We start from the raw sequence: 27,688 nt of genomic DNA, 5'->3' as shown, positions 1-27,688 counted from the left end.
TATATATATATATATATATATATATATATATATATTTAATATAATAATTAATAGTAATTAATGATAATAGTACATATATTACTTTTTTTTTTACATTAAAACTACCCTAAATTATTTCGATTAAAAAAAAGGAAATTAATGTTGGGCTTATAGTATCATTTATTAAATTATTTATTTTGAATTTTTATTACAAGGAATGTATCAACAAACACAAACACGAATATACAGTTATTATTGTTGTTTCATTACGTGCTTGTTATATTTATTATGAATTGTATGTTTCTAGTTAAAATTTTTGTTTTTTTTATTAAAAAAAAAGAAATTAAAATTTACATTAATAATAAAAAGTATTAATTTTATTATTAAGTGATTAATTTTTCTTTCAATATTTATTATTAAATGTTGACGGTAGTTAGTTTTAAAAACGTTTTCGTGTCTGTCGTCTTGTTGTATATATAATACTAAATGCTATTTGTCATCAACTGTTTTAATCTCATCTCATTTTTATCGAATTGCACAAAAATATTTTCATTTGATTTAATTTTTATAATAAATCTTATATAACTTTTAGATGTAATTAACGAATTTTTCATGTATAATTACTTTTGATGAGCATTGGTAACAATATTCAGTTATGTGTAACAAATACTAAAACTTAATCTAAAGTAAATATTTTATAAATTATAAAAGTTGACGATAAAAAGCTTTTGAGATCCTTTATATCAACTGATATATAATAGTGACCATTATAGATGCACAATGAATATAAATAATTTGAGTAATAAAACTGAATTATAAAACACAGTGCCGAGTTTAAACCTGCCTCTAGAATCATTTTTAATATATTCCATTCTTGTTTTATATTCAGAAAACTATCATTCAGATTATTAATTATCAATACTAAATAACTTATGAAAATAGTGATACTAATTATAATTAAGAATTAAAAATTTATAAGAAATAGGTGAACAATTTAAATAAAGTTATTCATGACGAGCAATTAATTCTCAGGAGTCAATGCAATTCCTTCGCGATCAGGCTTAAGTTCATCACTTGAATCCTCGTACTTTATCAATGTAAAATTTTACGTTGAATGAACGTACGCTGATTCTTGTTGCCAATCCTCTTTTATACTTTTTTTCTTCATGCTTTGGCTTTTTTTTTTTGGCTTTCTCATCTTCGGAATGACTAGATTAACTTTTATCGTTAAAAATGTACTTTCTTCATGTTTTTGGCATTTTTAAAATAAAATTAAGTTCCTCTGTTCAACGATCTTGATACTTATTGAAGATTTCTAACCACAGTAATATTTTCTTTACACACACGCATGTAATTATAATGTATACGTGAGATGAAAATATTAATAACAGTCAGAAAATAAAATTAAAGTATTTAATAAGCCAAGTATATTAAAGGCGTAATTTTTAGTCAATTCTAGTGAATATGGCAGCATCAGGGACAATTTCTTTTGAAGCTAAAACCCTTGTTGCTTTCGTTGCATTATCGTCATACAAAGCCCAATTATCCTGACCTCTTCTACAAAATGCTTTAAAATGACCTTCGTTACATTCAATTATTCCTCGTAACCTGAAATATAAAAAAAAACAATAATTTTTTACATTTAAATACATCGTGTTGTTGATAAAAATAAATAATACTCACCGATAATTCAGATTATTTAATTGTATGATTGCAGGCATATCTTTTAGTTTGCACGATAACTGTCCACGTCTCAGATTTTGGATATTGAGCTCAATGCAAATACATCAGTTGAACAGAAGAGTTCGATTTATCATACATAATTTACACTTAGAGCATCGTATATTAGAATCAATCGTACTGATAGATTTTTGAAGTTGATCAAATCCACCTTCCCATAATATTTCATGGTTTACCGTTACCGTTGGAACGGGAACTTTGTATTCACCACATATTTTACAAACATGATTAAAGCATGCACTTCGTGGAAAGCATCTTATCCACATATCGCAAATGCTTGACCACATGTCTAATTCATTTCCATACAAGACAGATTCTTTTCTTCTATCAACAACCTTGTCTTTAAATAATTCATACAATAAAATCGTTCTTTCTTTGTAAATCAAGTTTACAGCTCCTTTATCAATAAACTTACAAATAAATTGCATCATTGGATTAGAATTCTCTTGCATGTACTTCAAGAATTTTTCATCATCCCTTCCAGCTGAAGCTAAAATATGTATAAGCGCATCAATTGCACAAGTATTAAATAGTAAACTATTTACTCCATTTACAGAAGTAGCATTTCGGTTGTTGCCGTTTTCCAAAATTCCTAATTTCTTATTTTTTTTTATTATTTTCTTTTGTAGTTGTCTTAGTTGTGTTAATTGGACTAATAGTTTGATATAAAATATCAGGTGTCGGTCTAAAGTGGAAGCCTTTCTGCCTTGGCTCGTCATTATTGTTAATTTTATGATCTTCTTTGCCTTCAATTTTTTTCAGTTCATTCCGTAAGTCTGATTGTGTAGATGTTGATGACGAAATTATAGTTATATTTTTATTATCAGTAAACGATTCCATTAATACCTTCTTCTGAGGTTTCGATTTTAATTTGTCAGGTGATGCTAAACATCTTTTTTTGAACACTTTAACTGGCGATTCATTATTTTCTGTATCATTGTTTAGAGAGTTATAATAATCCCGATGGGAAAGCCGACCTTTATTTCGCCAATTATCGACTGCAACCAAATCAGAGTCTTCTAATAGTTCTTCTGCTTTTTCAATTATACTTTCTTCATAATTTTTATATTTTATAATGCCCGTTAGCTTGTTTTTAGTCACATCTTTATTTTTATCACTTAAAAGGATTTCATTAGAAGTATTGCTTGATTTATTGTCATTGGTTGTAAATTTGTCAATTTCACTGAAAGCAAAGCTGCTACTATTTTGGGGAATTCCATCTATAGAACCACATAAGTAATTATCGAATTCGATACTAACATTCATATCAGGTGTAGAAGCAAGTGCGATGTTTTCCTGGGAGTCATTAATGATACTATTATCTAGATCTGCTTTAGAATTTTTTTCTGGTGTAGAAGTGAATGGAATGTCTGTGTCTGAGTGATTTATAGTAGTAGTATCATTTTTTTCAAACGTTTGATCAGAATTATTTGGTATTAAATCATCAGTAGTATCATTGTTTTTATTTGGTTCACTTTTATCTGAATTTTTAGTTAGTTTACTCTCTTTTTTTTGTCTATCAATATTTAATTTTTCACGTTCCATATCAACTATTAAATCTGATGCTAACTCAGCTGAACTTCCACTGTATTCTTCATATTCATGTTTTAAAAACACATCTGCACGTACTAAGCTCTTCCACTTACTGAAATTTCTTTCTTTTTTATCACCAAAAAATTGTTCAACATAGCTAGTCGTTGCATGCTCAACTTCTTCTGAAAAACATGCAGAAGTCCACAATGGAAATTCACGAGCTTTCGGTAAGAAAACTTGAATAAAATCATCAGCGTAGTATGCATTAGCAATTTTTCCTAATAATTTCAATTTTTTGGCCGAATTAAAAATATTTTCAATAAATATTTTGATAGGACTAGGTTCACTTGGGTCAATATCGCATTCAGTGTTTTTTTTATCAAGCCAGTTATTTATTTTACTTTCATTTATTTCACTAGAGTCCAACTTGCTTAAAATCTGAGAAAGATCTCGTGTAGCAATAATTTTTTTTAACTCATGACGGGCCTGCGCTACTGTTTGTCCTGTGCTTTTAATTATTGAGTCGTCACGTTCATTTAAAGCAACAATACAAATTAATTTAAAGATTTTTTTAAATTCTTCAATGCTCTGACAATCTATCATAAGAGCTACGCAATAAAGATAAAATTTTTTTACAAGAGAATTTTTTTGGTTTTTCAAGCATGTCCATTCGCTTATCATATGGACAAAATGAGCAACATCTAGACGAATATAAGTGAAAATTTTAGGTCGTGATTTCCAAGAAGCATCACCGATACCTCATAAATACATGGTTTCGATGTAAGTCTTGATCGATTGATCATTAAAAGCGAATGAAAGAGCGTTTATCAGGGCCCTAGAGTTATCACAGTTAGCTTCTTTGGGCTTAGGTGCTCCGAGTGAAAGCCAAGTTTTTAGCCACCAAAGTAATGTCCTAGTGCTCTGCGACTCTGTTAACATTTGAAACACTGGATGCGTTTTTTTTTTATAATTAATTACGATTGCATATAAAAATATGTGACCCGTCTTTTGTCCATTTGGATGAGTTATTGGTTTAATGATGCTACCAGTACCATCAACTGCAATTTTAGACGTTTTATTCCACATACAATAGTGCTTATATGCAAGCAACTGATTTTTGGTATTGTAAATAGTATAAAACTTGTCTCTTTTCGAATCTTGAATAAATGTAGGATAAGATGGGTCATATCTCATATTTTCTATGGTATTCACAACATCGCGTCCATCTCCCAGCTTTACACCTAATTTGTGATGAATAAATTCGTTTTTGCACTGTCTAATGATATTTTGTTTTGGATGAATAGGAGGTAGACGTTTATTTGTTTTAGCATACATAGCAGCCTGACGTTTTGTGTAATTACCAACACCTTCATTGTACGCCTGCTCACCAATTTTTATCCTCTCAAATTTACGAACAGGTCTACGTACGTCTTCATGGGGTTGACCGAACGTATCTTTTGTTCTTATTCTGAGATAGCACGGAAAATCTGTCGGCTTTTTGTCAATAAACCCGAAAATTTTATTAGAACAAATTTTGCTTTGGCATTTTCCTTGCATCGTCAAGTAATGAATGCTCCTTCATCTTGATAAATTTTTGAGTTTTTGAAAACAAACGAACAAGGTAAGTAAGTAAGTAAGTAAATTTGATCTGCTAAAATACTTGTCCATTGGAATCGTTGTAAAACATTATACTTTCGTTTGTTATAAGTCACTGGTTCTGATTCATGCAAAAGATTGAAAAGCTCTTCAGTAATAGGCACTAGAACTGTTTCCAATCCTGGAGCTTCCCAATCACTATCACCAGAGTCAGCTAAATTGTCACTCTCTATATCGGACGAAAATTCATCTTCAGACGAGTTTTTAAAATACTCTTGCTACTAGAAACACCAACTTCTTCTCGAGCTTTACTCAATATTTGTCTACGATCTTCACGCACTTCACGATAAACATCTCGTGCATTCCATTTATTTTCAAGTTGCTCACTTATTTGTTTCCATATCTCTGAACTCTTTATCGGAAAATTATCATCTTGGAAATTTCCTTTCTTGATAAATTCTTTTATTACTTGAACAGCTTCTTGAACAGTGACTTTTGCTACCCGTGGCATCTCTGGATATCCTAAAAAAACCACTTTTATAAATAATGTACTGGTATATTTGATAATTATTATTAACAAATGAACATAAAAAAATATTAACAATATCCTCTACTTTAATGAAAAATTTGACGTATTATTACCAAAGATATCAGGATGATAGATGGTTTCTTATTTATAATTGATTATTATAATTTAACAATTGGAATGTTAAAATTAATGAAGTCTATAAAATCTCGGAATACTGAGATAAACAATGATCTTTAAATAATTCATTTATTAACTATTATGAACTTATAAACGTGTATATAATATATGGGCTATTTTCATGCAAAGTGTATTGACGCCGATTGTCTTTTGTTATTAAATTCTGTTTTGAGCCATGACTTTCTTTATACTTAAATGGCGCCATTTTTAATTTTTAAATAAAAAAATTTTAATTCATAACCCGAAATTGTGATTTTAGAATAAAACATTTTCTATAATTTATAATTAGAACCTGCTAAATATCTAATTATATTTTTTTATAATTATCTGAAAACTAAACTATACAATTAGATGGCGACTTCGGAACTTAAAAGAAAAAAAAACAATTTTTATATATCGATAATTTAAAATAAGCAATATTATTTTATCCAAGAAACTAACATTTTTTCAACTTATTCATATTTATATTTCTAAAAAATAAAGAAATTAGAAGTAGGGATATTTTTTCATATTTATAATTTTCTGTTTCTGTATTTTAGAAGTACTATACTGAATCAATAAAATTTTTGGTGTGATTAATTTATAGTAAATACGATTTGAAATTAAATATATATCAATAATTACCATTTTTACATCGGTCGAGAATACCATGGATCAAGTTTTCAGGCATAGCTTTATTGCTAATAATATCAACCATGTTGACTTTGAATTCTGTTATATCTTAAAAACTCAATACTTATACTCTGAAAAACCACAATAAAAATATTAATTCAATACTAAACAACACAATAATCTAAATAGAATGTCAATGGTGTTTACCTAGAAATACAAGTACATTCTCTTCACACAATTAGCTTTGGTTTATAGTTTTTTTTTAAATCCAGCTTTGAGCTAAAAAATAAAATAGTTGTTAGCAAGTTACTACAGTTTTTGAAGTTAAACAGTTTTTAAAGTTAAAAGTACATACGTGAATATTGACGGATCTCTTTAACATTTAAAGTATAGACCACGTGATAAATCTCGACTTTTAATTGACAAGCCTCCATTATAACCTCGAGCTCTTGATGTCCATATAAATTTGGTCAATTCTGAGGCAAAAAGACTTTGTCTCGTGTAATCTTTCAGTTCAAGTTTCTCAAGCAGTGAATAAAGATGCAAGACTCGTTTTGCTGCTAAATGTTTAACTAGAATAGTTAATAAATCGTAAACTGGACGTGCGCAGTGTTCCAACTATGCAGTTTGCTACGTAGTGTCAAAATCTGCGAAGATATTCAGCCCTTCATTGCCAGGAAACTCAAAACAATACGACTCTGTTTAATCATCAACGTTTAGTTTTAGTCCGAATATATATTATGATATTTTCAGTTATCCGGACAGCCAACTTGTGATCCACTTGCTCCACTTCAGCAACTATTTCACTACTACATAATTCATTGAACGCAGTAATGAGTGCATTTACTTGAGCGATTCCCGCAAGTCTCATTGTTAATGCTTGTAAAAATTTCAAAGCCAAATATAATTCATCACGATGTAAAATTGGGAGTTCTGCATCAGTAGCATCTTTAACAGCGCTCCACATAAAATCAGCACTTGTTCTAACAGCTGGTGTTCATAAATCTTTATTAGCAAGACGATACATGTGCTTCATAACCTGGCTTCTCAGTGGTAAAACTAATTGTAATATTAGCCACAATTTAAGATTACAATTATTATTCTGTTATCAGCGACCATCAAGTGAGCCCAACTTACTGGAAGTGGTTCCTCTATATCAAAGCTGATAGACAATAAATTTATATCATTTTTATGACAAAATAAAGGTACAACACGAATAAGTGGCACCGGTACTTTTGGGTCTTAAAGTTTACAAAATCATCCTTCATCTTTAACCGGTGCTAGAGGATTCAAAGTATCAGCGTGTTTCATCACAATGTACAAGGGAAAATTAAATAGAAATATCTTGAATAGTCAATGAAATGATTTTTGATGATCTTGTTAACTGGAACGATGTTTTGGTTTATAAACACTGCTAATAGCTACTGCTGTCGAAGTCTCGCCTTTTTCCTTTTCCTCTTTCGTATCCCCGTTCTCTGATGATTCTTTGTCATCTCCAGTCTCCTTACTTTAATTATCGATCAAAGTTTTTAGAATCAAGATAACAGCACGTACATTATCTGTAAATAAATTAAAACACTTATTAGTTTTTACGACTTAAATACTATAAATTATGAAATTTCTATAAAAATATAAACATACATTTATAAATACTTTGATAAAAATTAATTAAATTTATTTAACTGTAAAGTTGAACTTACTCAAACTTTCTATTGATACATTCAGTCCTTATTGATTATGGAGTCATAGTGGTGATAGACTACAATTAAGCGCGACAAATACAACAAATTTAACTAAGAGCTCTTGAATTTTGTGCACACAATCCATTCACGTCCTAAGCCTGGTAGAATTAACTAAATATTTACTTAGATATCAGTATTTGCGACTTTTGTACTGGAGTTGCCATCAAAATCTATGCGTAGTTGTAATTTACAAGTCATAAATAAACAAAATTATTATAGTTTACTTATGATCTACTAACTATTTTATAATTGTTAAATCACTTACTTGATATATAATTTTGAATAAATATAAACAAACAAAAAAAGTTATGCACAACCACGGAGGCTAGATGCATCTAACCTCCGTGTACACAACAAAATAACAACTTGCAGTAGCCATATTTAGGCATATATTATAGTGTATACCCATAGGTATAGTCAATACACTCCATAAGAGTCAGTTTACACACCACTTGTTTGATATGTATGTATGTAATAATTTATTAGTAATTATTTTATTCTTTACTTCTACAACAGGTTCTGAATAATTAATAAGCCTTATAAAAGCAAAAATATTTATTGATATTAATTTACTCGCTGAAATAGGAAACGGATTTCAAATTTCGCGCTACACTTATACGTAGTATAGGCATGTGCGAGCCTCAATTAATTTATAATTACTAATAAAAAAAATAATATAATTGTTATAAAAATCAAAAGGATAGACCAATAAGGACCTTACGATAAAGAATGTAATTTTTATTTAATTTTTTATATTTTAATTGGATGAGGTGCTAAAATGCATGCAAAAATTTGAAAAATTATTTTAAAAAAAACCAAAAAGGACCTAACAAAAAAATTGTAGGACCTTAAAGGACCTAACAGGGACCTATCGTTTAAGGGCATTTTCGATTGAAAATTCTTTTGATGAGGTGCTAAATTTGCGTAGGTAAGCGGGAACGAGATAATGGGAAAATTCGGGAACCTGAGAGAGAGGTTATAAAAGAGCCGGCGAAGACCAAAACAGCACCTTTTGGCGGACGAGACTTGTGGTTGTACAGTGCTCAGTGACTTACCATCAAAATAAACAGATAATTTGTACGAGAGAAAATTGAGATCGAGGAGACGAAGAAAGGAATTTACGGACTCGAGAAGCTGAAGGAAGTTGCTGTTCACAAAATTTTACTTGCTCTTGGACAAACCCCATCGTTGACAGAATTAATTGGAACTTCAGGTAAGTTGGTTATTCAGGCCATTCTAATCGTCATTAGGCCGAATTAACCAATCTAAGTTTTTATTGAGAATAAATATAATCGTCTCGTGTAGTCTTTACGTATTAGCAATTTCCAATCGAGTTAAGTTCGTCAAGGTCACTTAGTAGTTAAGACAATAGAACTTAAGACATTTATCAATTAACTGGAAAATAAGAAAATAAATATATTTAATTCGGTCTTTTTTTTATAATTTTCAAAAAATTATTTAAAAATTAGTTCAGAAAATTTGATAATAAATTTGAATAAGTACGTAGTTTAGGATAAAGGTCATTTATAGTTATGTGTTAAATTTTTGGCAATTGTGGAAGGATAAATTTAGGCCGTTTGGCTAAATTGAATGAAGCAATTTTAATTATTGAGTTGAGGAAATTTGGGAATTAGGAAATTATTAAAGAAAAAATTGTCAGAAGATATTTAGTGAAATTTGGTGAAATTTAGTTGAAGAATTTTGGTTGAGAAATTTGGAAAAGTAATTCTGTAGATTCTGTGATTAGGATTGTATTGAAATGAATAAATTAGGAAAATCGACAAGTGATAAATTTTGGGAATTTGAAAATTTTGTATTAAGAATTGTAGGAAAAATTTAATTGTTAATTGGAATTAAAATTGAGAGAATTAGCACATTGAATAAAAGTTAGAGAATTTGAATTAGCGTCCGGTGGACGAGGTAGTAGATAAGTAAGGAAAATGATAGAGTAAGGAATCCGTCAGGTTGACGTAAAAATTAGGTTTTAATTGAGAATCCGTCAGGTTGACGTGAAATTTGGTTTAATTGATATGCCGTCAGGTTGACGAGGAAAATTGATATGCCGTCAGGTTGACGAGGAAAATTTAGAATTAAGATTCCGTCGGAGTGACGAGGTCGGAGAAGCAGTTATTTAGGGATAAGATAAATTGGCAAGGGCCATTTAGCGTAGGTGAGAGGTTCTCACATTTAAGTTAGTTTATAAGGAAATTTGTTAAGTTTGAAATTTAAATTGAATAAATCATTTATATTTTTCTAATAATTTCTCTCAGTTTTATTCGCAGCCTTTCTCGGACTTCTCACGACCCTGTCCTTTCCTTCTCATGCTCCTCCGGTTTCTGGGACACCGTGTCTAAAATCCCAGTGGCGCCCTTTCTAAAGAGGAAAGGGGTAGCTAACTGGACCTGGGCTAAACCCCTACGGTTACACATTAATTTAAATTAAAAATAACTATTTCATTCAACTATTCAGATGGATGCTCCAGAAAACAGTCAGTACTAGGTAACAATGAAAAAATCGAAAATGATTTAATGGTGCTACCTGAAGATCCTCGTTACAATAAAACCCTGGGACTCTATGAAACGAGCACACCTGATTTGACTGAATATAATACACCAGGTATGTTTTACAAGGGTAATAAAATAATATCGAACGTTCAGTAATTTAAAATAATCATTCTAATGATAAGTTATACTTTAACGAATATCATATACAACTAAAAGTAAAAAATATTTATTGCCGGTTGTTCATAATGTAGAGATTGAATCCTCTCCGATAATTACTGTTGATGGAAGTTCATCTTTAAATAATAACAAGTCACTGCTGCAGCCTTCGTACAATCGTTACCAAAAAGTAATGATTGATGACCCGATATCTGGAGGAAAAGTATGTGATTTTCGGTTTTCGTTTTAAAAATTCATGTTTACTTCAAAGTCCAATTATTGATATTATTATTACAGGTTGAAAAGATCTATTTAGATAAAGAAATTTTTATTAGTTCTGAGAATTGGGATTCAATACAGAATCAAAAAGATGATTCTCAATTTGTTAAAAATCTGGCTCAAGCAATTTGGACTCGTCATGAATTAGTTAATCGCTCATTAGATGGTAAAGGAGCAGCAAGGATTGTAAATAGATCACCAAGGAAAATGTTAACCCCTAAAAAACGTCAAGTCATAGAAGGTATACACTTTACATATTACTATTGGTTCTGAAAGTTTTTATAATATAAAATTTTAATGGAATTAATATAATTAATATGATTATTGATACTTCAATACAATTATTAATGTTTTATCATTTAATTGTAGTTTGCTTCCAAGACAGAATTACAAAACAACAGCCGAGATTGACTGGAACTAATTTAGAAAAAGCTGTTAAAGGATCTGGAAGATATTTAACTGAATTAATAAATGATTTGATCAAACGTAAAGTCAAGAATTCAAAAAAATAACTAGTAACTTGGATTTGCTTTCATCATTCATTTTTACAGTTTTTTTATACTACGTTTTTGGTTACATTACTAATGATTTTTAAAATATGGATAAAAATATAATAACACACTTTTCAATTATTAGTTTTCAGCTAGTTGCATGTAGTTATCAATACGAATATGTTCAGGTATACATAAAATTATTAATATCTGGTATAATTAATAAGGTAGTTATAAACATTAAAATACTGTAGTTACTTTTTACTATAATTGTAACTTAATTTTTATACAACAAGATCTTCTTTCTTTAACTTTTTTAATAACTAAGAAAATTAAATCGTTTAGTGGTTACAAAAAAAAAATAAATTGACAATGTATACCGATGAATGATTAATTGATTAAGTTTAACAAACTAAATATAATAATAATCCTTTCAAGATAAGTATTTCAAATAACTGAATTTTAAACATTAGTATCCAAAGTATTCCAGACTGGTTTCCTGTAGGCAATCATATAGGAATCCATGTAGGATTCCATACTGGTTTCCTACATAGGAATCCAGCCTAGATTCCCACATGGATTCCTACATGGCGTTTTTAAATGGATTCCCATATAGAAATCCAAATGAGGTTCCCATGTAGGAAACCATATGGATTCCCATGTAGAAAACCATATGGATTCCCATGTAGGAAACCATATGGATTCCTAAATGGGAATCCATCCGATTACGCCATGTGGGAATCCATGTGGGAATCTAGGCTGGATTCCCATATGGATTTTTTTGATAGGGAAGTTATATCTTTACGCTCAAACTTTATAATAGAATATTTTTTTACTGTTTTAAACTCAAGTATAACAGAAAATTTCATGTTAAAATAAAACATCAACTTTAATTTAAAAAAAACTCTTAAATTGAGAAATTTTTGTTGATTTTAGTAAATGTTACTTAATTGAAAATGTTACTTGATTCAAGACAATAAAACTTTTTAAAATAATCTCACAAAGCTTTTTGTTGATACTTATTACAATAAATTAAAATTTTAGATTATGACAATTAAGTAATGAGACAAAAATTACATCCTTAACACAAATGTAGCGCTAATTTAAGAATATCTGTTTTAGAGTAGAAAAATCGATCAAAGAAAATATATTTAAGTGCAAAAAAAAATTTTTCTGCAGTAAATTTCCAAAGATTGAGCATTGTAGAAATAATTTTTCTTTTTTATTAAATTATAAACCTTTATTTACAGCCAGAGGTACTATATAAAATCCGAAATAATTCTCCTCGCACAATAATTAAATTAAATTCAATAATAACTTTGAAAGAAACTTTTAGTTGGTAAGGAGTTTAATTTATTACTCGGCGAAGTGAATTTTCTGTTTATATTCGTAACAGTCTTTAATTATCTAAACTTTGATATTACCAAGTATATATATATATATATATATATATATATATATATATATATATATATATATATATCATTATGAATTATGATTTATGATTGATTATCATTAAATTTATAGCAAATTTAAATTAGTTCTGTCGCGTGATAATTTTCCTCCTGAAATTTTAGTATACATCAATAACAGTCGCTACTGTATAACACAGCAGGCTCACATTCAAAATAATGAAAGCGATATCATTCAAAGTAATTGTATGTGGGCATAATAAATATTATTATCTATAAAATTGATATAGAATTGAACTTCAGCTATTGTCCATAAATACAAAATAAAAGATATCAATATGTGAATAAAATATTTAAAGTGAAAATATAAACTGACACTAATATTTAAAAAATGCCGCGATAAATTACAACACCAGATAACGTATCAATGGAATAAATAAATAAAAATACGGTGCTTTTATTCGCGAAATCTCATGCCCAGGAACATTTTAAATCACATCAGTAGCAGTTAATATTTATCAGACCTCGGAAACAAAATTAATATGGTTTTTTATTGGCGGGTTCTACTTCGAAGAAATAGAACCTAACCCAACGAACTTTTCATAGAATATAAATTCCAGGCCATTTGTAACGTTCGATGCGAATATCCTCGAACCGACGATGAAAAACGAAAGACGAAAACGAGTAACACAAGGATAGAAGGAAATGTGGAGAAATAAGAAGCAGAAATAAGAAGAAAATAGGTGTGAGAGAGAAAAATAAGAGACGGTTACTCAGTAAAGCTTGAGAGAGCCACGCCATGCCATATAGTACCCATTCATTTTCTTTATTCGGTTGAATCATGAGAAATCTGGCGGCAAGTTGTCCCCGACAGCGCTTTCACCGATAAACCGTTATCGCTGGAACGATAGGGAGGATCTTCTGTCCTTTTTTTCTTTCTATTTCTTGTTGGTTCATCCTGCTCATTTTGTTTGCTAGCATCGACAAATACACGACGTTCAGGGGATGACAACTAAAGCAAGACAAAGAAGAGATGACGAGTTGTTTTATTTTTAGTTTTGCTAAAGAATGACGGAAAAAATGAATTGCGACGGAGAGCTAACGGAATTCGTGACGTTATAACCCAGAGAGTCTGTGACCTGGTATGTCGAGCAATCTTTCGGGTCTCGACCCGGCACTTCCGTTTCGCGCTTCTTCTTCCTTTTCCACTTACTACTTTCTAACATTCCTAAGGGTATATGTTAACGCGCATATAGATGTGTGCTTAGGATTACCGTGGGGATCACTTATACAAAAGCTTGAATTATACTTGACTATTTTATTTATATCAGCCATTTTAATACCAATTGAATATTCGTGTATCACTGGAATACGTCCAATTTGACTTATTGGGGAAACAAACTCATAACATATTTAAAAAAAATAAACATTCTTTCAATATACAACGTATTACCGAGCGAGTTTTTTTATAGTCAAAATACGTATTGTGATCATCAAAATACCAGTATAGTTTTCACAGCAATACCGAGTTTATTTTGAGATCTATACTCTAAACAGTAAAAATTTGTAAGATCCAAAAGTGCACGCCTCATAATCTCATTTTCCATAATAAAATTAATTAACATAAAATGAGGAGATGATTTTCAAAAGGGTACCTTTTCATATTTTAAAAGAACTGTTTTTTTATCTTTTAAATATTAAGTACTTCGAGAATTATAAAGATTTCTAAATGAAAATCGAATTGTAGCTTTATAACCGATAGCACTTTGTAGCTTAATTAAAAAAGTTAAATAAAATTATTTGTAATTGAAAATAACCAGTTTTTTGTCTCAATTAATCAAAAATTAAATGATACCTTTTTGAAACTCAACTCCTCAAATACAAAAAATACTTTCAACTCTTTCGCGTCATTGTCCATCTCAAAAAGAAAGGTACTGCGTACCCGGGTAAAAAAGATTATATATAATTATATATACTTATACATAATCATATATGAAAAAAGGCCCATGTTTAATTACATATGATTATATATTAGAATTAGATATAATTATATGGAATGATTTCCGTAGAATAAAAAAAAAACATTTATTAAACTGTAACAAATAATATTGATGGGTAAAAATATTTTTATCTCCCAAATAAATGATTAAAAATTTTGTTCCTAAATCAGTTTAGTATACTAAATACTCCGTATTAAATTCTTTTATCAATTTATGTTGTATTCAACCGTGTATGTTGTATCATTTATGTTAATTTTCAATGTATTTATAATATTCAGTCAGAAAATAAATTTAAATAATTATTATAAGCAATTATAATTCTTGATACAACTTGAAAATTAACATTTATTGTGACACTTATAATTTCAATTTTTATTCATTCAAATATTTATTAAAAATTGAAATTATGTCAGTAAAGTAAGGTTGTAATCATTCCATTTTGCATTCGGTATTAGTAAATCCGGAAACACGGTAGTGTATCGTGCCAAGTACACGTCTACCATATGTGGCGTGAGACAAGTGTCTTCATCTTTTTATCATAGGTCTTTAAAGTATTGTGATAATTAGTATACATATACTTCTGAACAATACACGTATAGTGCTGAGCAAAATATCAGGTATTGCTAATAGAGCAACACCAAGTTTTTTTCTTAGCATAAAATATATTGTGAGTGGAAACTTTTTTATTTTAGTGTAAGAAGTTACATTTTTTTAGTGTTGAAAAAAAATTATTCAAAACATTTTATAAAATTTAATTTTGTTGATAGTTATAAAATCTTTTCATTAACTAGTGAAATAAAAATATTAAATATATGTGAATGTTTTATTAAAGATACTTAAATATCTCTATATGCAAAATTTATAAGTATTAAAATTTAATAAATTCTCATCTAATAATAATGCTTCTGTTGTTTCAAGTCTGACGGGAAGCCAGTCTTTAAAAGACATATGTCTACTTTTTGTACAACACAAATGGGTTCGCTTTTTCTTTCCGGTCAACATGACGAAAGTTGGCTTGTTATATTTTAAAATTAACTCAAACTTGGAGACTAAGTTTACATTGAATAAGAAACTTTGTATATCTGAATTTATAAATTATTGTCTTCGAAGTTTACGGTAATTGTGAATTATTAAGTTATTGTTGTTCTGTTTTTCTTTTAGTACTTGTTATGGAAAATATCTTGAGTTGAATTTTTAAATTTTGCCGTTCTCACTTGTTGAGGACAAGATACATTATATTACTTGTGAAAAAATTTTTTAAAGTCACCATGAATATTTTTTAATGTCACTCGGAATATTTTTTGGCGTCTTAAAAGTCTGAAAATAGTCTTGGTTGGTGTGACGTTTAAGATCTTAAAGAAACGACACACGGAAAAAAAAATATTGTTACTGAAGCCATCTATTAAATACCTACTCGTAGATTCTTACTGTAGCAATGTGTATTTCTACAAGAGCACTACTGTAGGGCTACTGGAGCGATCTGTTAGTTGGCTAGAATCGCTAACCAACATTTTTCTTACAGCGCCCTCTTACCAGATAAAACGATTTAAATATTTAATATTTTATATTTAATAACAAAAAATTTTATTATTCTATCGATTCAATCTTTAATTAATTATTATTGAAAAATTATACGGATAAATAAAAAAGAATAAGTAATTAAAAATTATAAAATAGATTACATATTAAATTAACAAGTTTTTGATAATACTTATTTATTTTTCATGGACCATTTAAAAAAAAAATTGTCACAAGAATTTAAGAATTTTCAAAGTTTTATATATTTTTTGGTGATGGTCAATTTTTTAAGAAATTTTTTGGAGGAGTTTTAAATAATTTGTTAGATCTATAAATTTGCTCCACCACATTTTTCATTAAATTATTCGGATTTGATCCTGTCATTGCACTAATTATTTTCAACTTTATTTAAAAACTACCCAAACTATTAATATCTCTATTGGAAAGAACAAAAAATTAATAAGTCAAAGTTTTTTTTAATCATAATCCATAACTCTCGACAGTCGCATATGAATTATAGTTTGCTAGTAAATAATTATATTTATTTTGGAGGTTATAAAATATGTCAACAAACAAGACTGCGCGCAGAATCTGAGACTTTAACAAGGCATTTACCCCTCACAGCAATCCCGTATGGCTCTCTCAGCGCACCGGTTTAGCTATTTTAGCCAATTACTGTATTCCTGCCAGAGCGATCTACTAGATGGCTCTAGTAACTCGCTAACAGTTGGTTGAGTGGGGATAGCTACAATAGCATTACAATATTGCTCTGAGAGCGATTTTTTTTTTCCGTGCAATTTCAAGACAATTATTTTTTACATGGGACTATGCCAAATATCTTGATTCCATTAACTAACAAGCGTATAATAGCAAAAATAGTTTTCAAACTTATAGCATCCTCTGATGCTTCGCATCATTAATCGTGTAATTTTCACGGCTAAACGTTTCTAATCAGAAGTAATATCACCCCTAATAATAGTAATAGGGCGTAGAAGTAAACATTAAGTAAAAAGTGAGCATGTTTTCGAAAACTTTCTTAGTCCAATATTTCACGATCGGTCGATCGGGGTGGTCGGGATAAAATTGGATAGAAGGATTAACCAAGATTTAAGTCTGATTCAATTTAAAGACTGAGGAAAAAGAATTGTAATGGTTATTGTGCTGGGCATTAATAGTTATCAAGTACAGTTGGGTCAGCGGGAGGATCTTCAAGATATCTTCGGCTTCCGTTAGTGTTTAATGTTACTTTAGTCATCCCTAAGGACGTTCCCTTGCTTACTCAACTACAATAAACATTTCTTCTTAGGTTGAGAACTAGAAAAGAAATGAATTCAAGATATCACAACACTGATATTTTGTAAGCTTTAAATCGAGTGCTTTCGTTGATATTTTTTTAATTTGATTAATGACACGTATTTAAAATTAAACATCAGTTATTCACAATTGTCAGCTGAAATGAGTAATTGCAATTTTACATTGAATCGACAATAAAAAAAAAAAATTATCGGGAATAATAAAATAACTCTTCACATTTAACAATTATCTGAAAGAAAAATTCACAATAACTCAGAATATCCATAGAATTATTATTTTATATTTTCTCAGGTAACAATGGATTAAAAAAAAACATTAACCAAGAAAGTACGATGCATTGACAAGAAAAATATTATTTTTAATTGATATTTTATTATTCCAATTATATGGTGCACTTAAAATAATTAGAGAAGACTAAATAAAATAATAACTTCTCTATTTTACTCTCCAGTAAGCAACTCAATTTCCCAGACGGAAAAATACAATAAATGAACAGTTATTAAAATTAATATTTTCGTAGCAATCTGTCGACGTACACGAAAACCGTAAGAAAATAAGTAAACATTAACACTCATTATTTGCTCACATTCTCAACGCAGTTATAATAACAAACCTTTGTTCGTATTATTACTTATTCCTTTTTTTTTAATCTTATTCTGGCCTGTTTCTCTTCTCTAGAGCTTACGATGTTGTCAGTGAGATACGCGAATTACTGATACAATTTTTCTAAGAATCGGTACAACGGTTTCTAATAATCGGTTATGTTTGTATTAATGCTTTGTATTGTATTTTTTATTATATTTTAATACGTAAATAAAAACTACGAAATATAAAATTAAAAAAAAAAAAGATACTCGCCGGTACCTCATTCAATTTCAAAAAATTCCAAAAAAGTTTTTCTTTTACATAATTCCAAAATTTTACGTTAAATCGTTTGATAAGTTACAAATAATCTCTTTGTGTTTGAAAAACTGCTTCTAATGCTGTAAGTTCCATCAAAAATGATTTTTTCGATTGGAAGATATCGCAATTTAGAATTTTCAAAAACTTCTGTGTTTACAACCACTATATTTTCGAGCTCGAAAATGTATACCAGATATATTTTTGAGTTCGACGAACTCAAAACTTTGGAATAAACAATTTCCGAGCGTTCTGAACTCGTACATAGTAGGAAGTTCTAGGGTTGGCCTTCAGGGTCAATCGTTTTCCAGATTTTTTTTATGAGTCCATCAATATCAATATCATGAAAGTCAATATTATTACCAATATCATCATCATTGTTATTATTTCATGAAGGTATGAAGATGATATGAGGGTTATTTATCTATATTTATTAATGAAAAAGTATTGATTTTTTGTAAGGGTGACAGCAACATACGAGGTAGTGACGAGAATCAACCGGTAGCCTTGATGGTATGAGGAATGCTATTACTTTGAAGCTATATATATATCTGTACACATAGCATGAACACATACATGATGCTGTACTTGTAGAGCGGTAAGAAAATAAGTTCTGCGTTGAAATTGTATCCATATAGTACGAGGAAATATGGAAGTTCCGATTGAACGGTAAGGAAAATTGAAACGAACCTGCGGAACGGAAAATGTTACTGGCCATTCGGATGTGGCCAGCTAAGCGAAATCCAATAATCGCGTTTGAGACCATAGATTGGATGATCTCGTGCCGCGTTCGGAAGAAAGAGATTTACTCGTTCATCTCTCCTCCGCTGAGTTTTCCATTCTTTTTAATACCCCTCTCTCTACTTCTCTCATTTATTTCTTTTAGTTTCCATTTTGCAGATCGTTTTTTCACTTTCTGCATACGCTTACGTGACATTCAAACATACTCAACTAAATAATATTCAAGGCTTTTCCAATTTTAAAAGTTTATTGACCGTACATGAATAAAAGAGAACAAAAATTAACAATTTATTTTTCTACAAAAATAATTAAGTTGAAACTGAAATTTTGACATAATACATCAATTTTGATAAATTGAAGTTAAAATTATTTATTTGAAGTTTGAAGGGTCTGAATGGATTACTTTAAAAAACGACAAATCCTTTTCAAGTGGCATAACTTGATTGGTTTAAATCTCAAAAAAAAAAAAATGCTCATCGAAATTTTAACAAAAGTTCATATTTTTTTCCATAAGCTTGAAAAACTTGTTAAGAACAGAACGCATTGCACTTTTGGATTTTCCAAACTTTTACGCGCCTCATAAGCGAAGCGTTGAGGTGGGTACTACTGTCACTTCACGCAAAATAACTGATTTTTTAAACTTAAAATGTCTCTATTTATCACATATTGCACTTGTAAAATAATATATACACACATATCAAGAAAAAACCCTATTTTTAACACTCATGATATTTTTTTTGCTATTTTTGTTATTTAAACTAGTTACAAAACTGTTTAAAAAGTTCTGTCTTGGACGTTCGTGTGTCTGTATGTGCGGATCTCGTATCTTGTGGTTACGATAACGAGTGAAATACTTCACTTATCGAGTTGGTTTTTTTTTACAGGCTTCAGTATTTTGAGGAATAAAAGCCTATTACTTTTCACGATATAATTCGATGTAGTTTAATTATTATTTAATAAATTAAATATCGACTGTTTTTTTTTTAGTACTGTCGTATATCTATATATATTGTGATGCACCTAGTGCATCCAGTAGGTGGCGCTACCTGTTATTAGAGCGCTATCTATTACGAGAGCGCGAATTCAAATGAAATATTTAAAAATAATCTCAATATACGTTTACAAATTTACAAATAATCTCAATTTTATTGTAATGAATGAGATTATGAGGCGTGCACTTTTGGATTTTCCAACTATTTCTTTTTTTTAACAAAAACTTATCGGACCTAATCAGAACTTTTTTTTTTTAAGAATAATTATCAATAAAATGACGCTCTGTGCAAAAACGTTCTTCCCCAACAAAACAAACAAAAATGTGGGTTTTTCTAAGAAAGAAAAACAGAAGAAAGCAAACAAATACGTGTTATGACAAGGAAAATTAATACGAGTGTTATTGAAATAAATGTAGCATGGAGTAAAAAGTGGTCATTATGATGTTATCACGTATGATGAATGGCGTAATGATTAGATTGAATGAATGGAAAAAATAAATAACAAAAAAGACACGCAATATAGTACAGTGACACATGAATAAATGAAGTTTTAGTATCCGTACAGATATGCGGTTAGAAACGAACGACGTATGGCATAGATTGATGTATCTTATACTTATACTCGTACTTGTGCTCGCATTTAACTATTTATATGTGTACAGTAGTGGTACACACTGCGTATTCGAGTTTCTAACTTCCGCTTGTACAAGTATATAGCACTACATCGCCGCCGCTATTTTCCACGAGCTACGGCTTACGAGTAGAGGATGTCTGTCATTCTATCGCTACTTTCAGTGATGAATTATACTACCCGAGAAAGTCGTTTACCAAACAACTGCTCCCTTCCATGTATAATATAAAATATATAATACGACTAATATCTTACTAATTTTCATACGTTTAATATACTATATTACTGCTGCTGCTATTTTATTATTACTATTTATAACGATAGCAATTTGTCGTTTAATTATTACGCTTGACACTTTCCATCTAATAGTATTTGCTTTATAAGTAACTTTCTCGTCCGTAATTCTACTCTTATTAATTTTAATCTATCAGAAGTTTTCGATCTCGTCGTATGAAATTGTATCTAAAACTAGCAGACCCGACAGACGTTGTCCTATACACACGTCGTTAATTCGAAAATTTCAAACATTCTTCAATAAGCTGTAACAATCTGGACTGTTTTGATGAAAATTATTATCGTTTTTTAGGCACACTTTAAAACTCTTCAAACATCAATTTCTATTCGTAGTTAATATTTTAATTAGCACATGACTTAAACGAACACAATAATAACACAAGATTTCAAATATTTTTCTCAATTTGATCGCAGCACCAACTGTCGGGACAAACTGAAATTAAAATAGAATAATACTTGATATTTGATGCTGTGATGGTAGCGTATAAAACATTCCAAAATTAACAACTACTTATAAAATTAGTTAAATTAACATTTTCCAGTGGACCAAATTGTGAATCTAAATCATCCTCGAATTCCCTTGAACTCACACAAAAAATTTCATCAAAATTGGTCCAGCCGTCTAGGAGGAGTTCAGTGATATACATTTCAGAGAAATATATATATATATATATATATATATATATATATATATATATATATATATATATATATATATATATATATATATATATAAAGATTTAAAGCTCTCATATAAATTATGTAAAAAAGTTTTGTTCCAAAAGAAATTATAATTGAATGAGCTTCAGTATTTCCGGGAAAAAATTGTCTGATGTAACCATATGTAACCTGATCTGGTGATTTGTGACCATATTACGACGCTGCATGTAGGACTAAAAAAATTAGTTTTTTTTCTGTATTTATAAATATTTAAAAAAAATTATTTAACAGTTTAACAGCAAACTCTTGAAGAAATTAAATACAATAAGTTTCTTTTTAAAATATAACTCCTTAAACTTAGCTCTCTTGTAAGAAGACAACTCAGAGATCATATGCCCTTTGTTGAAAATTTTCAATACTAATTTTCGTTGAAAATTTATGAAAAAAAAAATTTTCTTGAATCAAGTAAATAAGTTTGAAGAATTTCATCTTTTTGGTAAGAGTAAAAAAATTCTTAAACTAAGAAATTTTTCTTGGTTTAAGTAAATTAATTAATTCAAGAAATTTTTGTCTTGATTCAAGACACTGAAACCCTTAAAAATTATTTTTTTGGTTCAAAAATTTTTCTCTTAATTCAAGTTAATTTTTTTTTTTTCAGTGCATACATAATTTGAATGCTTATATCAGGCCATATGAAAAAATTTTTCTCTAATTGATAAATCGATCAATTGAAATTTTTATATAAAAATTATTTTCCTGGCTTATGACATTGATGTCTAAGTCCTTGTGCCAGCAAGCACTGTACTTTTGATAAATCCAATTTTCAACTCTCTCTTTTCTATCAATCTTCTTATCGGGTTTATGTGACGAACTGTATTGAAAATCTTGGTTCAATATTGTTTCGTTTTATTATAATTAAAACACTTCAGCTGGCAGAGACCCAATTTTCTACCCTTCCATCAATCTTATTGACTTTTTTTTTATAGATTGCATACAGCTGAGACCATATTTTGTTACACAGCCGCTTAATCTGCTGTAGTATATTAAGTAGGTTCTTTTAATTCGGCTCAGGTTACACGGTGGAGCGTTTGTGAAATGCACCGATTACATTTTTTTAATGTTCAATATAATAACAATTTACTATAATTCACAAATTTTAAACAGTACTTCACGCACAGGCGCTAGAAAGAAAACGGCTCAGATATCATTGGGTATAATCCAAGGTTCCACAGGATATAATCTCAGATTATGTCTAGTGGAATCTTACGTGGTATAATCTAAGATTTTATTGAGGGAAATAAAAGATTACAATGATTATAATCCAGATATCACTCAGTATAATCTGGATTCTACTAGCTAATGTCTGAAATGTTATCCAGTGTAATCTTGTTATTTCCGTGTAAAAAATAATAAAAATTTTTCTTTTAATTGTTTGAAATATTTTATTCTTCAATATACTAGTTTTTTGTTAGAATGGAAAAATTCTTTGGTCAAAAATAATTTAAAAAATTGTCATTTTCTCATGCTTGTTCTATGCTACATGTACAAAAAAATGTCAGTTTAAAATACAATTAGCTTTTGATAGATGAGGTAAATAGTCTTTAAATTTCAACAGCGTATGTGTTATTCATTCGATGACTTATATTTCAAGTTTCGGAAATTTCTTAAAATATTGCTTTCATAATCGTACTACTTTAACAGTGAAATTTGAATAATGAGCAAACTTATTGAAAATTCACTAAAGTCATCAACCGTGAAGCTCCGTCATAAATATCGAAAATAATAAAACCCGTAAAACATAAAGGGCTAAAAATAATCCTTACTGATCGGATTTTCTCCGGTTTAACTTCGGGAAGTTAAAGTGAAGTACATTAAGCATTGGAAAGGGATACCTACAATCTACAATCCAGCTTGTGTGCAAGTAAGGATTTGGCAAGAACTATATAGGTCGGAGATTTTTTGGTTGTTATTGTAAGTATATATTGAGCACAGTAGTAAAGAAACACGAAAGCGACTAAGGCTAAAGATCGTTCGTGCGTGCAAACACCTCGACCATGTTGGCCTGCCAGATACAGCGGCTAAAGGATGAAATTCATAGAAGCAGACAAGAAGCTGAAAGAGAGTATAATGAGTAAGGGAATAAGAAAGAGGAGAATAGCAAGGAAGTACTAATACTAGAAGTACCCGGAGAAGTTTTTGTAGTAGTGGTAGTTGTTTCTGTGTAAGTAGTTGCGGTGTAGCTAAGGGCAGACATGAAAGTAAAGGTGGTTGCTGATGTTGACGGCGTCTACGCTGTGGCCCAGATTCGCCGTGTCTCTCATTTTATACGCCAGCATCCCTTAATGTCTAAGGTCTAAGGTCTGCACGAGCTTATTGGGTTAACTAATATCTAAAATATGTACGTGTGGTAGAGGAGGAGTGTATTTGTGTTGCGTACATAGATGTAGGTATATGCATGCATATGAAAGGAAGGTCGCGTGATTCCTCTATTTTCCTCGCTGACTAACCAACCAACCGACCAGACAAAAGTGAACTATGAACCACTTGTCTTGGTTTAATGCTTGTATAAATGATATTAGCATTGTTCGCATTTGGTTTGTTTTAGTTACTCAGAATGATGTCTTATTTTTGGTAGATTTCATAATCTAACGGGGTAATTTATCCTCAGGACGTAATGCTTGGATAGTTTTGATATCTTTCTACTATTCTTTTTGAATTATGTTAAGTTCAAAGATTATTCATGAATATACATAATGAGTATACTTGTTATTAAATTTTTGGATATGGTTTGATATTATTTGATGTGTCCATTAAAATGTACTAAAAAAATCGGCGCTGTAACAAAACAACTCCGAAAAAATAACCGAACGACACATAAATTTTGATTTTTGTGTGTGTTTACTTGAAAATAGACCAACACATAAGCTTATTATCATGCTGAGCTCTTTCATCAAAGATGTTATTTGTGGTTATTTAATTTTTTTCCAAAAATTATATTTTCCAAGCCCATGATAGTTTAGAAAAAATTTTCCATACTTCACCATTTTTTTTTCATATATTGAAAAAAAAATTAAGTCAAGAGAAAAATTCTTGATATAAGAAAATGATTTTGAAGAGTTTCATTGTCTTGAATCGAGATGAAACATTCTTGAATTGAATCAAATTTACTTAGACTACGGAAAATTTCTTAGTTTAAGAATTTTTTGCCTTAAATCAAGAAGATGAAATGCTTCAAAATTATTTACTTGATTCACGTAAATTTTTTTTCTGTGTATGACGTACATGTTAACTGATGCACAAATTCCCGTGTAAAAAAAAATCATCTTAAAGTTGTCGTTTGTTTAAGATCGTAAACGTGACACAAATCAAGACTTTTTTAAGACGCCAAAAAAAAAACTCTGAGAGCAGATTTTTGAAATTTGGCTCTCAAATTTGTTACGAAAATTAATTTTTAGACGATAGAAAAAACGAAAAATTGGAAAGGTCTCGTAAATTACATTCTTATTCTCAAATGCAATTCGACTATTTTAGGCTATATGTCATCAGTAATACGCGTCTTTTATCCTCCGATAGAATATCTCCCAGACAAAAAATTCTGTTACAAAAAAATAACCCGACAAAATATCCTAAACATAACATATTTTGTAATTATCAAAATTGTTAACTAGTGATGATGATGATGATGTCCGGATATTCTATCAATCGAATATTTCGTCGGAGATTTTTAGTTGCAAGATTTTTCTAACAGGATTAGAATACACGGAATCTTTTGATATTCAAAAGAAAAACGCATCTTGTTAAAAGTTGTTTAAGAACATTTAGTTAAATTATAACGTCTATACTCTGAAAACTTTAGTAAGATAATTTTACTTGTTTCTCAATAATTCAAAGGTGGCTGTTTGTGCCAGTACAACAACATCGTACAACTACAAGTCCAACAAAGCTAAAGTTTTGTATGGAAATAACATAATAGTTGTATATATATAACTTTAACGCGAGTTGTAAAGTTTTAATGAAGTTTCTATTCACCTAAAAATTATAATTAATAATATACAATAGTAGAAAATGATTCATTGTCTTTAAATTTCGTCACTTGATTCGTTTTAGTGCTTCCATTTCAGCTATTATCATTAATTTTCTCTATTATTTGAAATTTGCTTTTCATAATTGTTATAGAATTTAAGTAGTTATACCATTACTTACGAATGAATACAAACGAGAAAATCTTCATTCAAAAAAATTCATAGTGTTCGAAATAATTTTATTTAAAAGAAAACGCCTGAGTTTCGTTTTAAAGTTGAATTTATTTATTGAAGTACAGTTTTGATCATTATTGAAAGTCGGATTTTTGTTGAAAAGGAACAATTTAAAGAAAAGAAAACTATCGATTCTTGCTTGACTTCAGATGATTGAGTTTTCGAAGAGCGTGGAGACTGAAAAGTTTGAGGCTAGTCCTCAGGGTCGACCATTTTACCAACTTTTTTATTTGATAAAAGTAACTATCTAAATGAATTTTTTTTTTCACTGAAATTAGTCTATGAAAAGTTGATTTTTTTTCATTGAAGATGTTGAATGTTAAAACTCTCGAAAGTTTGGCGGAATGAAAGCCATACTGTCGTTACTAATTAGGAAAGAAAATTTGCAATTCGATGGTGACTTTAGTGATAATTATATTAGTGATCATAATGACTGACTATACGCTAAATGAAGAAAGATTTTGCATATCTTATACTATCGCTTAAAAAACGAATTCCTATATTTTCCTCTATAAATGGCATCTAACAATCATAATATTTGCCTAAACGAAATCAAAATTACTCTTATTAATAGATAAGTAATTTCTGAATCTGCTAAAAGTACTATAGAATCGATAAATTTACATTTTTTACCTAAACCAAAAGTGTTCAAATAATAAATTGAATTTTTCCTGTTCTTGCTCTTTTATAAACACTAAAACTTTTCAAAAAAATTTGATGTTCTCTTAGTTTTTATTTTTTAATCTCTTTGATCTTTTTTCGTATATGAATTTTGCAAATTAGTAGTGAAGCTGGGGGGTGATACCTACATTACAGGAATCTGTTTTACTGACAGAGGGTTCGTGTCCATACTAAGGGATCTACATTGCCGAGAGATGGTTAGTGTCCATGCTAGGTACCATTTGTCGATATGAGTGACCTGTTTTACCGACATTTTGAGGATATGGTCGAGGATTTGCAGGTGGCGCTGGTGGTGAATTCCGCCGCCATCTTACTGTCCGCCATTTTCCCGCCATTTTTAAAATTTATCCGCCATTTTGAATTGTGAATCCGTCATTTGAATCCGCCATTTTGAATCCGTCATCTGGTGGCTGCTATCAGCCATTTGAATCCGCCATCTGGTGACCGCTATCCGCCATTTTGAATTGTGAATTCACCATTTTGTTAAAAAATGCACCTGTGATCTAACCATCAACTATAGTTGCTTAGATCACAGGTGCATTTTATTGTTCATAATCTGAAAAGGTTTATATATTCAAACTGCATGTATGACGAGTACATGCGAGAAGATACACCATCTGGTGAGGTTTTTGTCAACCTTAGGTTTAAGCCTGTTCAAGGTCATACGTAGTTTTCTTTGTTCTCCTGCGTAGTAGATGACGTCATCAGATAGGTTTGAACCTGTTCAAGGTCGCGTAACTGCGTAGTTTTCTTTGTTCTATTTCTAACTGCGTAGTAGATGACGTCATCAGACAGGTTTAGACTTGTTTTGTGAAAGGGGTGGGGGAAATTTCCACGAACCAGATGACTCATTCTGTTCTAGAATTTTCTTACTGCGCAGTAGATGACGTCATCAAACCGGTTTCGAGGTAGAGGAGTGGGGGTAACTGCGCAGTATTTTCTGCCTATATA

At 29.8% G+C, this 27,688-nt stretch overlaps 2 protein-coding genes across 2 annotated transcripts in view; both read left to right on the top strand.

Annotated features, from left to right (window-relative positions):
- Octalpha2r (alpha2-adrenergic-like octopamine receptor) overlaps positions 1 to 27,688 on the top strand; it is a 254,646-nt gene that overhangs the window by 55,292 nt on the left and 171,666 nt on the right. The window lies entirely within an intron of this gene.
- LOC141528394 (uncharacterized) lies at positions 9,420 to 11,359 on the top strand. The gene is made up of 4 exons (XM_074244443.1): positions 9,420 to 10,524; positions 10,664 to 10,791; positions 10,866 to 11,088; positions 11,217 to 11,359. The coding sequence occupies exons 1-4, from the start codon at positions 10,437 to 10,439 to the stop codon at positions 11,357 to 11,359; spliced, it is 582 nt and encodes a 193-aa protein (XP_074100544.1). The 5' UTR covers positions 9,420 to 10,436.

This window comes from Cotesia typhae, unplaced genomic scaffold (genome assembly GCF_013202065.1).
Source record: "Cotesia typhae breed Kobodo isofemale line unplaced genomic scaffold, CoteBio_Ctyphae contig_43, whole genome shotgun sequence".
Classification (NCBI taxonomy): domain Eukaryota; kingdom Metazoa; phylum Arthropoda; class Insecta; order Hymenoptera; family Braconidae; genus Cotesia; species Cotesia typhae.
Note: the sequence above shows the minus strand (reverse complement) of the source record. Positions and strands in the feature narration are given on the sequence as shown.

What these genes read in the sequence shown, in the direction of transcription:
- LOC141528394 (XM_074244443.1), top strand. Translation starts at nt 10,437, where the DNA reads ATGGTGCTACCTGAAGATCCTCGTTACAATAAAACCCTGGGACTCTAT. An exon ending in ACCCGATATCTGGAGGAAAA is followed by an intron (nt 10,792 to 10,865) that starts GTATGTGATTTT and finishes TTATTATTACAG; the next exon opens with GTTGAAAAGATCTATTTAGA. An exon ending in AAAACGTCAAGTCATAGAAG is followed by an intron (nt 11,089 to 11,216) that starts GTATACACTTTA and finishes ATTTAATTGTAG; the next exon opens with TTTGCTTCCAAGACAGAATT.